The sequence below is a fragment of the Clinocottus analis genome, unplaced genomic scaffold (assembly GCF_023055335.1).
Source record: "Clinocottus analis isolate CAN_PGR_092001 unplaced genomic scaffold, fCliAna1.0.p SCAF_3, whole genome shotgun sequence".
NCBI lineage: Eukaryota > Metazoa > Chordata > Actinopteri > Perciformes > Cottidae > Clinocottus > Clinocottus analis.
The window spans coordinates 9,152,398-9,167,456 of NW_027176042.1; the positions used below are offsets into that span (position 1 = coordinate 9,152,398).

The window sequence follows — 15,059 nt, forward strand, 5'->3', positions numbered from 1 at the left end:
GTGTCAATGTGTGATAAAGATAGAAATCCCACAACGAAGGTCTAAAGAAGAATTTATTATATTAATTTGACAAACAACTGTTAAATAAGAAAATTGAAGAGGAACATGTGGTTAGAGGAACATGTGGGTGAAAGTTGGTTACAGAAGGAGCTATATAGTAGAACGTGAAACAATAATCTTTTCTCCGTTTGCCATTGACTATCATCAACGATGGTCATAAAAAGATTAAAGCGGACGTGTGCAGAGGTGAATTCTTAACATAACCGTGTGGGATTTGGGGCATTATTCAATGCAAACATATGAAAACACATGGGTTCTTATCTAAAATGAATCAATAATGACAATGTTACACCCTTAATTGTATCCACTGCTCAGCTCTTAAAAGGTCATTACTTTCAACAAACAGAAGAGGCCATTGATCACGGTGAGGTGAGACACAATCATATTTGATCAAAAAAGCCCCACATGGTCTGAGTTTCGAGTGAGAGTTAAAGACCCGATGCAAAAATGATCTAATAACATAGTCTTCATGTCAAACATCACATGAATCTCCAGGAAATAAAGTCAAAGCTTCAGGAATCTAAAACCAAAACGTGTTTTCGTTCAACACTGTGCAGCATGTTCTTGGCCATGGGAATAACATGTCACCATTCTCCGTACAAATTCAAGAATGAAATCTAAGGCCTACGAGGAGCATCACACTACATACAGCATAAGTGTTGAGAACCATTTCTCTTGTGCATCAGACAGGGCTCACTCGCTCTGAAACGTAGACCACAAAGCTACAGAAGTCAAGGTTCAGAGATTGTTTATATAGTTGCTCCAGAAGAGCGCTCACAACATTCATGTTTCTCTACCAATAGCGTCATTGACTTCTATGGTGGATGACTGGAGTGATAAAGAGGTTTGCATCAATGAGAACATACGATCAGTAATAAGAATATATCACCACTGCATAAGTACCCTGTGTCAAATCACATCATGTTGTCGTCAAGAAACCAGGGGAATCATCTCGGGCTTCCAGCAAACAAACTTGAGCATTTGTAAGAGAGAAGCGCTTGTAAAGTGTACTTGTATCAACTTCACTGCAAAGCACAAAAGATCAACTAATTTAAAGTATGTGCACACCCATCAAGAGATTTAAGACATGCTGAATGAAAGCTAGAGGAAGAGAAAAAAAAAGAGAAAGGAAAGGAAACATTTCTGGTTAATTAGCTTTAAAGCAAATAAAAGGCTTTCAAAGTGTAAAGGACATTTTGTGTTTGCATCCCAAGGCGGCATAGCACTAACTGTAGAAATTCCCTTATACATTCACATGAACATTTATCATGACTCATGACATGCTGGGAGTAAAACTGTACACGTGTCATTAGAAGTGGTTTGATCTGTTCGGAGTCGGGACAAAATATGAGGTAGCTCATCCATCTGTACTTATCGGGTTGGGTCCGTTGAATGTGAGACACCAAATCAGTTCTGCAGCTGCCGTTCCATGAAATGGCCGCACATCCAGGCCGTGAAATACATTGACATAGTCGCGGCCACGGCTTCATCTTTAGAGAAACCAAAGATCAAGCGGCGCCAGGCAGATTCATCACATCTCAGCTGGTGGTCAAACATGTCGAGAGACCAGCGAGAGCGGTCGATCCTCAATCCAGTGCTGATGGTGTTCGGCAGAAGGCTAATTCACATAAACTTCATCTGGACTTGAACAATGAAAGTGGTTTTTTAACACTAGCGCCTGCATAGTTTATTCTCTTTCCAAGGCATCTCTCACAACATGGATACAAGTTCAGTTACAAATTGAAAATGTTTTTTAATCAACAAAATGTGGTAAAACATAACAAAACAATAAAAACAATGTAATATGTGCAATGTTTTATTCTACAGTTCATCCAGAGATAAAAGCCATTGTTTCAAACATGACAAAACTAAATCGACAAAAAATAACCTGGTAAAGAAACGAGTCCCTGGGTGAAGCCACAACAAGGCGAATGATTTCAGGTGAGAGGAGCCCCGTGTGGTTTGTGAAAGTCGTCAGCCGGCCCAAAAGCTACCGAAATGTGCCGAGTCGAGCCATGAAGCACCGATCAACAATAGCCACCTAATAAAATAGACCCGTAGACGGGTTGAACGAAAATGCAGATCATTCAGAAGACCCCCTCTGCAAAACAACAAAACCCACCGCCACCAGTTTCCCCCACGAGCCAGGCAGTGGAGTGGCACGGAGTCAACGGAGAGTGTGCAGGTAGTGAGAGAGTGAGGCCGGTGACTCCCGGCAGCTATGTGACGCACCACAGGAGCTGCCCTCGAGCTGTGGCCATTTCCAAACAATGTCCACGTGGAAAGAATCTTTTTCTTCTAGCATATACTTTGTTGAATCATACACATTTTTTTTTTTCATAGAATTTTGTATAGGTTATATAAAAGGCTCTATTTGAATATCACCTAAAGCAAACAGCCAATGCGGGTGTCATTACGCGAGGTCCCTTTGTGTGTTAAAACGGTGATGGCAACCTCGGGGGTGGGCGTACAGGCTTCCGCCGCTTCCTCTGAAGAAGAGGTCGGTAACTTAGTGAGAGGATGACAGCCAGGCAAACTACGTCCCGTCCCAGCCAGCCTCAATGCGAGAAAAAGGTACAGACGGGGTAAATAGGCGAGCCTTTACATCCAGAACGCAGTCACAAAGCATCCGGGTGGCTCAGCGGAGTGTTCACCAGCTTTGGGAGTCCATGCTCCTTGTGACCGTCTGCCCTGTCCCAAACCCCTACCCCGCACTGTGTGCACACACAGGAGGTCAATCTTCTAGCAGGTCTCTGTCAAGATCCATGAAGGGCTCATCAATGTAGCTCGCTATGGCACACAGAGAAGTCCTATCTGAGCCCAGCAGCACCGACACAGTCTCTTTCCAGTAGCTGAAGGGGATGCAGGAGCTCTAAGGGGAAACAATAGAAAGCATTTAGAACAATTAGAAAATATTTTTCACATGGTGCTGGTTTTCAACGGTCTGTTAATTAGCAAGCTAAGCACAATATATGGTACTGGTTGGTCTCTGATATTTATCGTGAAGGCATACTCTGATATCTCCTCATTTAATTGTTCAACAGGGAAATTGTCAGCAAAGTGATCAAAACCATCCGTGACAGTGTAGGAAAATAGTAGGAAACCATGTTAATGTTAAGTTAGCCATGGTTTGTATGTTCAGCCACTTGGGGGCAGTGGAACCAGCAAATACTAAACGTTGACGTCACCATACTAAATGTTATAAGCAAACTCGTCAGCAGACAGTTGCCCAATTACCCATCCAGCAGTTAGGAGCAACACTCACTACTTTGGGGCTGTGTGTCTCTCCACCGGGGGAATGTTTTGCTCAAAACTCACAGGCTCTTCAGTGAGTTAGCGACTAGATAGTGAACACCATTCAGCCAATGAAGTCTCTTCTCTAGACTGCTACACCCCAATCGTTTCTTATGCAGAATTGGGGTCCATGGAGTTGAGCACAAGTTCATGTTACTATTTTTACCATGCAGTCTCAGAGTGTATCGTAAGATATGAGAGAGCAGCCTGGAGCGATGACTCGTCTGTGCAGTTGAAATTGCTTGTCTAGTACAGACTGCTATAAAAACTTATGGGGGTTAAAAATACTTGTTCCTCCCAACAATATATGAGCAGTCTATTATCAGACATTGACAAATCCAATTCACTTTCTCTTCCCAGAATTGCAGGTCTTACCCTCCAGAAGAAGATCCAGTGTTCTGAACACGTATACACATTTGTTCTTGACCATTAAGATTGTCAACATAAACGGGTGATGTTGTGCAATATGCAGCCATTGTCTGAAGGTGCATATGTAGGTCACATGAAAGCTATGTGTTATGTTTTTATCTTCTGTGGTACTACAGGAAGAAGACCAGAAAGTTCCCTGCAAGGACACTAAAAGTTTCTTATCTTATCTAAACTTCAACAGTCTGCCGTTTGTTGCTGGGCCAGTAAGGTACAGAGTGTATACAATGAAAACATCTGAGTGGAATTTGGGGAGAAGTTAACCTTTCCACATTACGGATCAGACATTTTACCCACTGTGAACCGACAACAGCTGATTAATACAAGGACAAAGTATGACAACATCTTCATCTGGGAATACCAGACTACCTTTAGTGAGGCTGCTCCTGCTTCTACACTCCAGTGAGACTCACGAGGGCCACACTAAGAGCAGCACGTGAGCGCCATGGAGCCTCTTGCTTTACATGTTGGTGCCTATGTTAAGGGGTTAGAGCAGCCGCACAGCACAAGATGTGACCTATCCCCCCCCCATGTGCCGTTCACAGATTAGAGTTGTTTTTCTGCAGACAGAATCCCTTCATTTGTAAACAAAAGGCTTTTATTCTGAAATATATGCAAGACAGTGGAAAGAAAAATACACCAGCTTTTAATTGTGGAAATAACATTATCATAACAGAAAGAGAAAGAAAGGGCTGGTAGCATTGCACAACAAGGTAATATCCTGGGTTCTTGAAATATTTCATGCCATGGATATTTAATAGCCCAAAACCGTTACAGACATGCAAGAGTAAGTTTTATTGATACCAAACTGCATTTAAAAAAAAAATTCTGTCTCTCTCTCTCTTCCATTATAACCAATACAGATGTCTAAACCAGTTCTGTTCCAGCACCACACACACACCCACCCACACCCACACACACACACCCACACACACGTGTTTGCCTCTCCTATCGTGCATATATCCAATGTCCCTAACAGAAAAGTGACTGAACGTAAACAGCAGACACCGAGAGAGGACTCGCATATCATGAAGGTATTTACTGAGCTACTCACGTTCTCCAGACAGGTGCTGTCCTTGTCCTTGTTGAGGTAATGGCGCTGCCAGAAGCGCAGTAGGTTGTGGAAGTTGTTGAGCAGGAAGCCCGGGTACTTCTCAGCATACTCCTTCTCCCGCAGCGCGTTGAGGTAGAAGGGCAGTTTCGCCTTTCGTCTGGCCAGCATCAGGACCACCAAACTGGTGTTTAAACAGCTCACATTCTCCTGCAAGAAGAAGGGGATGGATACAGAAAGGAACAAGATTTGAGCCAGGTGCCATTTTGGCTCAAGATACAGACACAGAAAAAAATCAATTTGAAATGTTTATTGTATCCGGCGTTACTTTAGGTTCACATTAAAGTAGTTCACAATTTGTTGAGTGAAATCTGTGAGTAAAATAAGAGTTTTTATGAATACAGATGATGAAGTTAACATGAAGGCAAACCTGTGTGAGTGTCTGTACGTTGATGATGTTGATCAGTCGGAAGAGGAAGGTCAGCCTGTTCTCAACTCTGGCCATGTAGGACAGCAGGCAGCATTCAGAAAGCACCTCCACCACTGGGAAAGATGTACGAGAGTGAAACATGAAATGAAAAGGATATTATAGGAATAGCACTTGCATGTATTTGTAAACTGGATTAAAAAAAAAAAAAAAAACATTCGCCCAGTTTGGGGGTTTTTCCGTTGTCGTCATCAAATTACCTGAAAATACTGTTGTAAATATATCAAAAAAACATGTTTATGTACATATGTAGGCTTCAATCATGTGTAAGTTCCAAAGGGTTTAACAAAACAGAAATGAAGACCAAAATAAGAGCGAAATGTAGCAAGTTAAAAAACAATGTTCAATCAATTTAATGCAATAAACTATTTCAGTAACTTCTCCTTCTTCTCTAGAATAATGGGATAGTAATAATATAATTCTCTATAAACTCGTCTACGTCTGTAACACTTTCCATCATCGTTTACCTTTGACATCTTCAGTCTGGCTTTCAAAGCGGTCCAACGACAGCACGATGCAGCGCACCAGCATGTTGGAGTCCACCAGAGAGCTGTTGATCTGCGTCAGGAACGTCTGAAACTACAGAAGAGACATCGACGATGAGCGACGCCACGGATTATAAAACAGATCGGATCACATTTCAGCACTGATAAAAAAAAAAGGGAGCGAATTTTACTTTAAGAAATCCCTGATCAATTTTTTTTTTTGGCGGCAGATACAAATTGCCAATCTCTGATGATGCATATTGCCAGATAGAGATCTCTTTGTTGTTTAATTTATAACAGCTGGTCTACAAGTCTCCAGACACTTTTTTCCCCTCACCTTCCCAAAAGTAATTCCAACCACTTAAGTCAGTGTAAACCATCACAAATTCTAAATGTTATCCATGTACTTAGTTAAAGTAATATAGTGTAAAAGGAACCTTTGTCTGTTAGTGGTGCTGCCCCTGGTTCTGTCAATTTAATCCCGGATTAGCTGTTTACAGAAGAATATGATCCGATCTCGGCAGCTAAACAAGCATAAATGCTGTTTTACTGAATATTGGAGGATAACGATCGTCGTTCATACTGAAGGTTAACGTTAAACTGTAATTAATCTGTGGTTCACATGCGTAGCGAACCCTGACAGGGCATTCATACGCTTCAAGTGATACCATTAGACACACTTATTCAGCCATCACACAAGCTGTGACATGTTAAATATTCTTTCGTTATGCCAGCAAATGCAAATACCTTCTCCGGAGTGTTGACATATTTGTTGAATCTTTTGAAGGCATCAATGTTGAACTTCATGAGCTCTCCCAGCAGATCAAAGTAGCTCTGTAGGACATCTCTTGATGTACAGCCGCTGTCTATGATGCAGAACAGGATGTGCTGTCGAGGGATGGAAGCAGAAAGTGAGCAGCCATTCTGTCATGAGAACTTGGTCTTTGTGGTTGATGTGTTGGATGCAGTTTTACCTCTAGTAGTCCCCTCTTCAAGAGGAACATTTGGTCTGCATAGGATGTGGCTCCTCTGAGAAAACTTTCCACTGCTCTTGCCTGCCAAAACCTACACACAAGCATACATACAAGCTTCCGGTAAGTTTTAAAAAGCAGAACTAGAGACAAATCTTGAGAAATCCCTTTAAAAGTAGAAGAGAGCGCTGGGGAATGGGAACTCTTTAAAGAAGGCGGACACTTAATCTTCGGCTTATGTGATGCTGACCTGAATGAGGAGTCTGGAGGCTCCCTCTTCATGACAGTGAGGAGGCGTGTGAGGAGGCCCTTCTTCCCGTCACACACTAGGCTTCTGTCTGTGTTGACAAGAGCTTCAACCTCTGGGATGTTGGCCTTCATGGATATGGCACTCAGCTCATTCAGCTCCTGGCTATTCAGCAGGAGGTATTTGTTTCTGAAAGACGGATAAAACATGTTAACGACAGACTTGTTTGGCGAAGTCACATCTGAGGACATTCCATTCAGGATCACTTACTCGTGGTGGTCACTGAAACTCTGAAGTAGCCGCAGGAACTGGATTTTGAAGGATATTTCCTGCACAACGAGAATAAAAGAGTGTTGATTTTTGTGTTAAACTTTAAAAAGTTGACTTTAATTGCCCAGAGCAGTGAAGGTTCGTACTGGACTACAGTCGCAGTTCTCATTCTGGCCATGGACCACATGATTTGTGGCAGTGTATTTCCTCCAGATCAGCTTGTCAAACAAGTTGTTGAGTCCTGGGATGAGACGGAACTCAGCCAGCATCTTGTGAACCTGTGCAGACACACAATACAGAGCTCAGCGAAATGCACAGCTAAACTCCACTGAGACACTCGACACTTCATCTAAAATCTCAAAGAGGGAAGAGATGTGTGCTGTTATGTACCTGGTTCCTCTGTCGGCCCATAAGAAGGACACATAGCACATAGAGCACTTCCACCTTGTACATGATCTCATGGACGATCTTCATAGACTGGGGCAGTCGATGTCTCAGGGGGCTGGTGGCCAGGGAGCTCTCATCTGATGACTCTGGAGGAGAGATACATATAAATATATACACATACACGCAGATCTCAATCGGAGTCCACAGGATTGAAGCAAAGTAAGCAAATCGGCAGCACAACAGACTCTTTTCTCACCTGTACTGCTTTGTTCAGCCTCCTCAGTAGCCATCTGCATGAGGGCATCCAACACCAGAGCATTGTCCAGCCATGTGTACCAGTCCTCAAGCTCCTGCAGGAAGTTCGCTCCTGTGGCCTCAGACACCTTTCTAGTGGCCAGCTTACACAACCGCTCAATGAAGCCAGGGATGTTCAGTAGGGTTACTAACGGGGAAATCATAATAGTATTGATATTTTACCATTTGCGGATCAATTTTTTGATATTTTTGCTAAATCACAAAATGCATTACAGTAAGGTAAGATGTCATTACTCGGGACTCTGAAGACAACCTACCCTGGTTAACCTCTGCCCGGGATGGGCTAGCGATGCGTTTCTGCTGTGCATTTTTGGCCAATAGGGTGTGTTTGTCGTCGTTCCCTACATCAGGCTCTGAGATAGTGACAGATAGGATGCGGCAGAAGTTGGCTAGCTGTTGTTGGTCAAAGCTCTGGACCAGACCTGACAGGTTGGGGATGCCCTCTAAATGGATCATCTCCTGGAAAATGCAAACATATAAAATATAACCAAATTGAACGTAGACATTTACCATTTTTCGCACTAAAACAGTGAGTTTGACCCTTAATACATGCTACTTTATCTTCATATTTCAATAGATCCGTTTATGATAACAGCTAAAACAATATCTATCCATTTGCCCTGTGTAAGCCGCTGCCAGCTATAATCATTCTGGCATTAGGTGCCTGTACAACAGCAGAGCCAGCAGATAACAATACAACATTTGAATTGGCAGATGGAAAAAAAAATCAGTTATCTTAACAGAAAAATTAAGATTAATAATACATTTTACTTGACTTAAGAAAGGAGGTGCTTGCCAAATGTGTTGCAGCGTAAATCATGAAGTGACTTCATAGCCCTCTGGAACAGGCATTAATAATTACACGCTGATGATTTAATACAAGTTTAATAAAAATATAATGCTGACCTTTTTGACTCCAAGAATATCTTCAATTAGGGTGGCAGTCTGTAGGAAAGTCTTCTTGTTTGTCATCAGGGTGAAGAGAAACAGCACAAAGTCATCCCTCGCTGCCAGGCTTTTTGTGACCCCCTCCGTCTATGAATCAAAAGAAAAGACTTTAATTAAACCATGCTCACACTCGCATTCTGCAAGGAAAATACTTTTAGTTACACACACTTGCTAATTCAAAGCAAGTTATGATGCACCGTTGACATTTCTCTGGTACGTACAAAACGCAATAGGATACTTACACATATACAACAGTTGTAGAGAACACTAAGGCAGTCCTTGACCAAGTCATCATTCACTGTTGAGACAGAAACACAGACATTAGTCTCAATGCCAGAACAAATAAAACTAATCATCATCATGTGCAAAAGTGTTTACTTCCAAATAAAAGCAGACATATTCACATGTTATTACTTACTATTGTTTTTTTTCTTCTGCATAGTTAGCGTGGGTCTCATCAAGATCTCCACAAGCAGCTTCGGGGGAAAAGAACATTGAGTGTATTTAGCAGTGGCGGGCCGTGGCTTTGGACTTAGGAATTCAATGAGACTCCTCCTGGCTGACTGACTTGACCAGCCCAACCACGTCGAGTCATCAACAATGCATGTTTTCCATATCAACAACCGACCAGTCACATTTAGTGTAACAAAACCACGGCAGTTCACAGACAAGACATTGCAGCACAGCAGTGCCCATTGGGGCGAGTAGAGGCCGCGGATAGAGCCACCAGCAGCCCCAGCTGCAGCAACAGCGCTGTGGCTCGTTTATGATTAGATACGACTGCAAATGTATAAAAAACAGTAACATATTCAGCATTTCAAAATGTGGGAAAGGGGTCATCTGTAAGTCCTAGCTTCTAGGTTTGAAGGGTCATTTGTACTCGGGTTTTACGCAGGGACGCAAGGACCATCTTGCATGCGTCAGCCAAAATTTCTGACTATCCGACAAAGCTACGCAAGCCTGTTCGCAGCCCGCAAGGCTGTGATTGTTCTGCTAACCACATCCTTTCCGAGTCTTGCATTTCCGGTTTCATAGCGTAATACCACTATTTTTGAAAGCCAAAGCAGAAACAGGAAAAATGGATCCCGTTGAAGAACGTATGGCTGAAGAGGTCCGCAAATATGAGCATTCATATAACCCATCTTTGACGAGGTATAAGGACATGCACATGGCGGTGAATTCCAGTCGATCTGACTCTACGACCGTAGAGTCAGATCGACTCTATGGTCGTTGCGCCACCTACTGTTCTGGCGTATGGAAAAGGAACGGGAACTATAAACCAAAACGAGTCCGTCAATCCAACTGCGTGGCCAGCCGCAGTTGTAGTTGCAAGAGTGTATATCGCCCTTAAGATGCTAGCTACACTGACCAATCACAGCACACGTTAATGGTCACGCGAGCCCTGTGAGCCCAATCACACATCTATGGTCTCCAGAAGGCTGTTTCGTGTATTTTAACCAGGCTACTCTTACATAGAGGAAGACAGGTGAAACGTGATTGGATAAAAAATGTTAAACATGTCTCAAGAAGACATACAAGAGGCCTGAAGGAGCAGAGGAACAGATGAAGGCAGCCGTGCAATGAGAAAATAAGCAAATATGCAAAAAAATGTATAATACATGTAGTGTTTTTGTGAAAAACAATTACATTATAAAATACTTATAACTTTTAATTATTTATTTATTTATTTATTTATATATATATATATATATATATATATATATATATATATATATATATATATATATATATATATATATATATATATATATATATATATAATAGAATAGCTATAACTTTGTGATTCTGTTTAGGCCTTCAGAGGAGGCTTAGAAGGCCCGTCACTGGTATTTAGTGATGTGAGGAAAAACTGTTTTTAACATCCACAGAGTCTCCAAGTGAGCTGTACCACACATGACAACAATTATCGAGCATTAAGCACAAGGAATGTTACACTTACATCGACTCCACCAAAGAGGTCAAAGGTATACGTGTTGGGGAAGGTAGATTCCTGAGCAGTCTTCCTGTCCTCCGTGACAAAAGACATGGCCTCCATGGAGAGCTGGGATGATAATACCTGACAAAAAGAAAAAAAATACAACATTGTCCACATGCTTTTACATCACCCAGACTACAAAGCAAAACAGTCGGTAACAAGTAGCTAAAACCAGCTATTCCACAGCATCATTGTAAGACGGTCCAGTCCTGTGTGGCTACCTTAAGAAAGCTGTGAGCGTTGGAGAGGTCACTGTTTGGATGGCTGCTCTCGTACAGCCTCTGCAGCAGAGTAGGGATGCCTTGCCACTTGGCCCGTTTATCTCTCTCCTGGAGCAGGCCTCCCGGGAGCTGAGACACACAAACAGAGGAAACCGTAAATAGTGCAATTAACACAGTATAAATGTATGGGTATTTTAATGGTTTATTTTAGTCACGGAATAACTTTTAACACAAAAGAAAGCACGGTGTGATTTAGAGTAAAACAATGATATGCAGTCTGTAGCGTATGCATTGCTTATGTAGTCAATCAAATGAAAATTTAAAAAAATAAAACACAGTCTCAGTCAATCTTTTCCCATGGGATAACTTACCAAGTGTGAAATCCCAAAGAATAGGAAGATTGAGAGTATTTTGTTAAATTAGATGTTTTTCCAGGCATAAGATAAGTCATATAGCAGACTACTACAACAAGGAAAAGAGAAACTAAAAGCAAGTTGAGCAGCTTTTTATTTATTTTTTTTAAATTTTATGCCTGTAATAAACTGTAGGACAAGAATATCCAGGCCTGGCTCATAGTCTACGGCTACACATGTATTGTGGAGCAAGGCCATAATGTGCCGCTGAATCTGAAAGATGATGTCATCCTACAGTGCAGTGCAGTGCAGTGATGCGAGCATAGGTGTGCTGTGTTGAGGTTTTCTCATTTATAATAAACTTATGTTGGCCATTCTGAATTGGGCTTTTTGGAAAGGTCTCAGGAGAGGGCTTTTTAAATATTTACCCAGAGCTATTGACTTCACAAATACTGAACACATGCACACCTTTTCCATCTGGTTGTGGCAGCAATCCTCAGTGTTGAGACCCTTTTAAAAATATACGGTGGTGACAACTGTGTGACTTTAGAGATTTGCATGAAAGATTGGATGACGATTCCTCAGCTTGCATGGTGTGCATGTGTTCAGCTCATTTTAGAAGGAGAATGTAAAAAATAAACATCTCTTGGCTGCATGTATCCCTCATTGACTCTTAAAACTAATAAGACGGTTCTGCAAAAGAGACAGTCTATAAAATCTGGGCATCTTTTCCTCTATACAGGTGATCAGTATGATAAAAGCAAATGAGCCAATCCTATAATTGCTATTCAACACCAACAGGGGTCAGCTCCTTCGATAAAAAAGGTGATTAGTATTCAAATTTAACGAGCGCAAACACCAGCAAACGGGGTGGTGTGACGCCGGAGGACTACCAAAAAAAAACACTGGAGGAACAAACTTTCAGTTGTTTCTGTTACACAGGAGAGTTCCTGTGCTTGGATGTTAGTTTATTTAATAACTAAAATAAATTTAGATTTTACGGACCTAGTAGTAGAGTTGAAAAGCTGCCTCTTACTACTTTAAAGCGGGTGGCTAGACTTCACGCAATGCAGGAAATCTGTATGACCAAATTACAGGATAACTTTTTTTATGTAAGATATTGCGTTATTATACGAAGAAACCCTATAATTTAAGAGAAAATACGCTGGTTTTCAAAACCACGCATGCAATACCTATGGTTTATGGACCTATGGACACTTCAAAAATGTTAGTAAACATGAATAACTCTCTCCCAAATACATAAGCTAAATGTCTAAAAGTCAAACATGTCCATTTATAAAGAATTGTGAAAGATGTTGTAGAAGTTGTAGTAATAGGTTAATTTACAGTTTCAGATCTACACTAAAATACAATAAAGCTCATTTGGTTATGAAAAGAAAACCATCCTTTGTATCCACACAATCAGTCTCCTATTCATTGTCTCAGTAGCAAGTCCAGACTTTACACTCGATGACGCCACAAGTTTGGGACCGTCTTAAGTTTCAGGCTTTAACAGAGAGGAGCTCATGTTCACTCTCCTCGGGCTTGGAATGAACAAACTGGAATTCTTGGCATCAGAGACATTCCGATCCAAAAACAAATCAAGAAGTGACTGTCCATCCACTTTGCGGTTGAAAAAAATAAAAATAAAATACAACTTCTGCTGCTCAATGACTACTAAAACCTGAATCCATAGTTCAAAACTGTCACTTTATAACAGTAATTCCTCAAATTTGTTGTAACCATTTATCTAGGTTATAATATACATCTGTATTTCAAATTGAATTAATGGATTTTTTTGCATTACAAATTGTGTTGCAAAAAAAGGACAGAGGAAGTAGCCTTCTTGTTTTTTTGGAGTTTTTAATCACATCTTTTGACATACTAATAACGACAGACTACCTGGACAGCCTCAACTAGTATATATATATATATATATATATATATATATATATATATATATATATATATATATATATATATATATATATATATATATTGCTTAGTGTTCAAATTATATATATATATATATATATATATATATATATATATATATATATATATATATATATATATATATATATATAGCTTAGTGTTCAAATTATGGCAGCGTCTCGAAACTTTACCAAATCCACATTTTCAAGTTGATGAGGAGTTGTTTTTCTGATTTAAGGAGGTCTGCATCATATAATGTTTTACGTCACCACTTCACAGGACGTAAAAGGGTACGATTTGCACAGGCGATAACAGATTTGATCAGTTTTGCAATGTAAGGGCTTGAGTCACGAGTGTGTCAGGGACTAAGTGAAATAGATAACGCCAACTAGCTACACGTCAGGACGCTCATAAGCATGAAGACCCGTCCATTTCACAACGGTTTAATTTAACGTGAACCAACGTGAAGCGTCACATTGAAACAAATAGCTGCTCCAGAGTTACACATGTCACATTCACGTTGGCTTCTGTGGGAATTAAAACAAACGTGATCGCGTTAATTCAGCCCAACAGCTGTTGTTGCCTATCCATTTATGGAAACGATAGTTATTGTGGTTTGTGTGTCGTTACGTAATCACCTGAGCTGCTCAGCTGGCTTAGCTAGCTAGCTCAGTTTGCTAACATCAGCAGACGTTACTGCTGTTGATTGAAGTCACGTGATTTAAGGACTTCAAAACAATTAATTAATGGTTATCTCGTGGTTATCTTCAAGCCCCAATGCCCGGCAAAAAGACAACAAGTCGTCAAATGTGCAGTTCAACCCGTCTCTGCATCGCAGCTAAACGAGCGTACAGTGCTAAGCTAAGCTAACGGGGTGCTAACAACAAAAGACCCACTCGCAGCAGAGCTCGCTTCATACGCTTTGCTGTGGTGTTAACGCCGTTTGCCTGGTCAGCGGTTGAATATTAATCTGCAGAACCAAATGCGTTCAGAGTTTAAGGTATGCGTGTTCAAAGCATCGCGCACGGATGCAGCGAGCTGAGCGGCCACGGCTGCGAGGGGCCACCAGCTCCCCAGCCGGGTCTTCTACCGAGACACCGTCTCCATGTTCAGGCTGGGTTTCAAGCGCAAGTCCCCGGTCTCGCTCGACCAACTTTCGGCTGTTTTTTTACGGTCGAAACATGCATCGTTTCTCTTACCTCCGTGCCTCGGCTGAAACCCTGACCAGTAATTTTACTAGCTGTGAACTTTGTTACGATGCTGCTGTTGCAATGTCTCCTTTTTCCTCCAGCACAGGGGGACTCGGACCCCAGATGCGTCGCCATTATTTCTTCTTCCTGAACTGAACTGTTCGGGCAGGAAGTCGAAGGCTTTGATGAATTATTGGAGGTAATTAAGCGGCATCTGCTGGTAGAGAAGCCCACCCTGCAGGAACCAAGTGCCTTTAATATACGTTATAAATATAGGTTATTATAGCAAGAAGACACAGTTCTCTTGTGTTTAGGTGATTTGTATTATGTGGTGCTCATATATAACGTTGCTAACATCTTTTTTTTATTGGATTCCAATAACGTAACCATGACAACAATCCTATATTATAACATATAATTTAA

At 41.3% G+C, this 15,059-nt stretch overlaps 1 protein-coding gene across 1 annotated transcript; it reads right to left on the minus strand.

Annotated features, from left to right (window-relative positions):
* Window positions 1-49: 49 nt before the first annotated feature.
* trpc4apa (transient receptor potential cation channel, subfamily C, member 4 associated protein a) lies at window positions 50-14,936 on the minus strand. Its single transcript, XM_068594535.1, has 18 exons — window positions 14,646-14,936; window positions 11,159-11,287; window positions 10,902-11,018; window positions 9,360-9,417; window positions 9,184-9,239; window positions 8,900-9,028; window positions 8,251-8,452; window positions 7,935-8,120; window positions 7,682-7,824; window positions 7,438-7,569; window positions 7,292-7,350; window positions 7,025-7,210; window positions 6,778-6,868; window positions 6,551-6,691; window positions 5,786-5,897; window positions 5,262-5,374; window positions 4,835-5,041; window positions 50-2,932 (listed from the first exon to the last, which is right to left on the minus strand). The coding sequence occupies exons 1-18, from the start codon at window positions 14,769-14,771 to the stop codon at window positions 2,795-2,797; spliced, it is 2,325 nt and encodes a 774-aa protein (XP_068450636.1). The 5' UTR covers window positions 14,772-14,936; the 3' UTR covers window positions 50-2,794.
* Window positions 14,937-15,059: the final 123 nt, after the last annotated feature.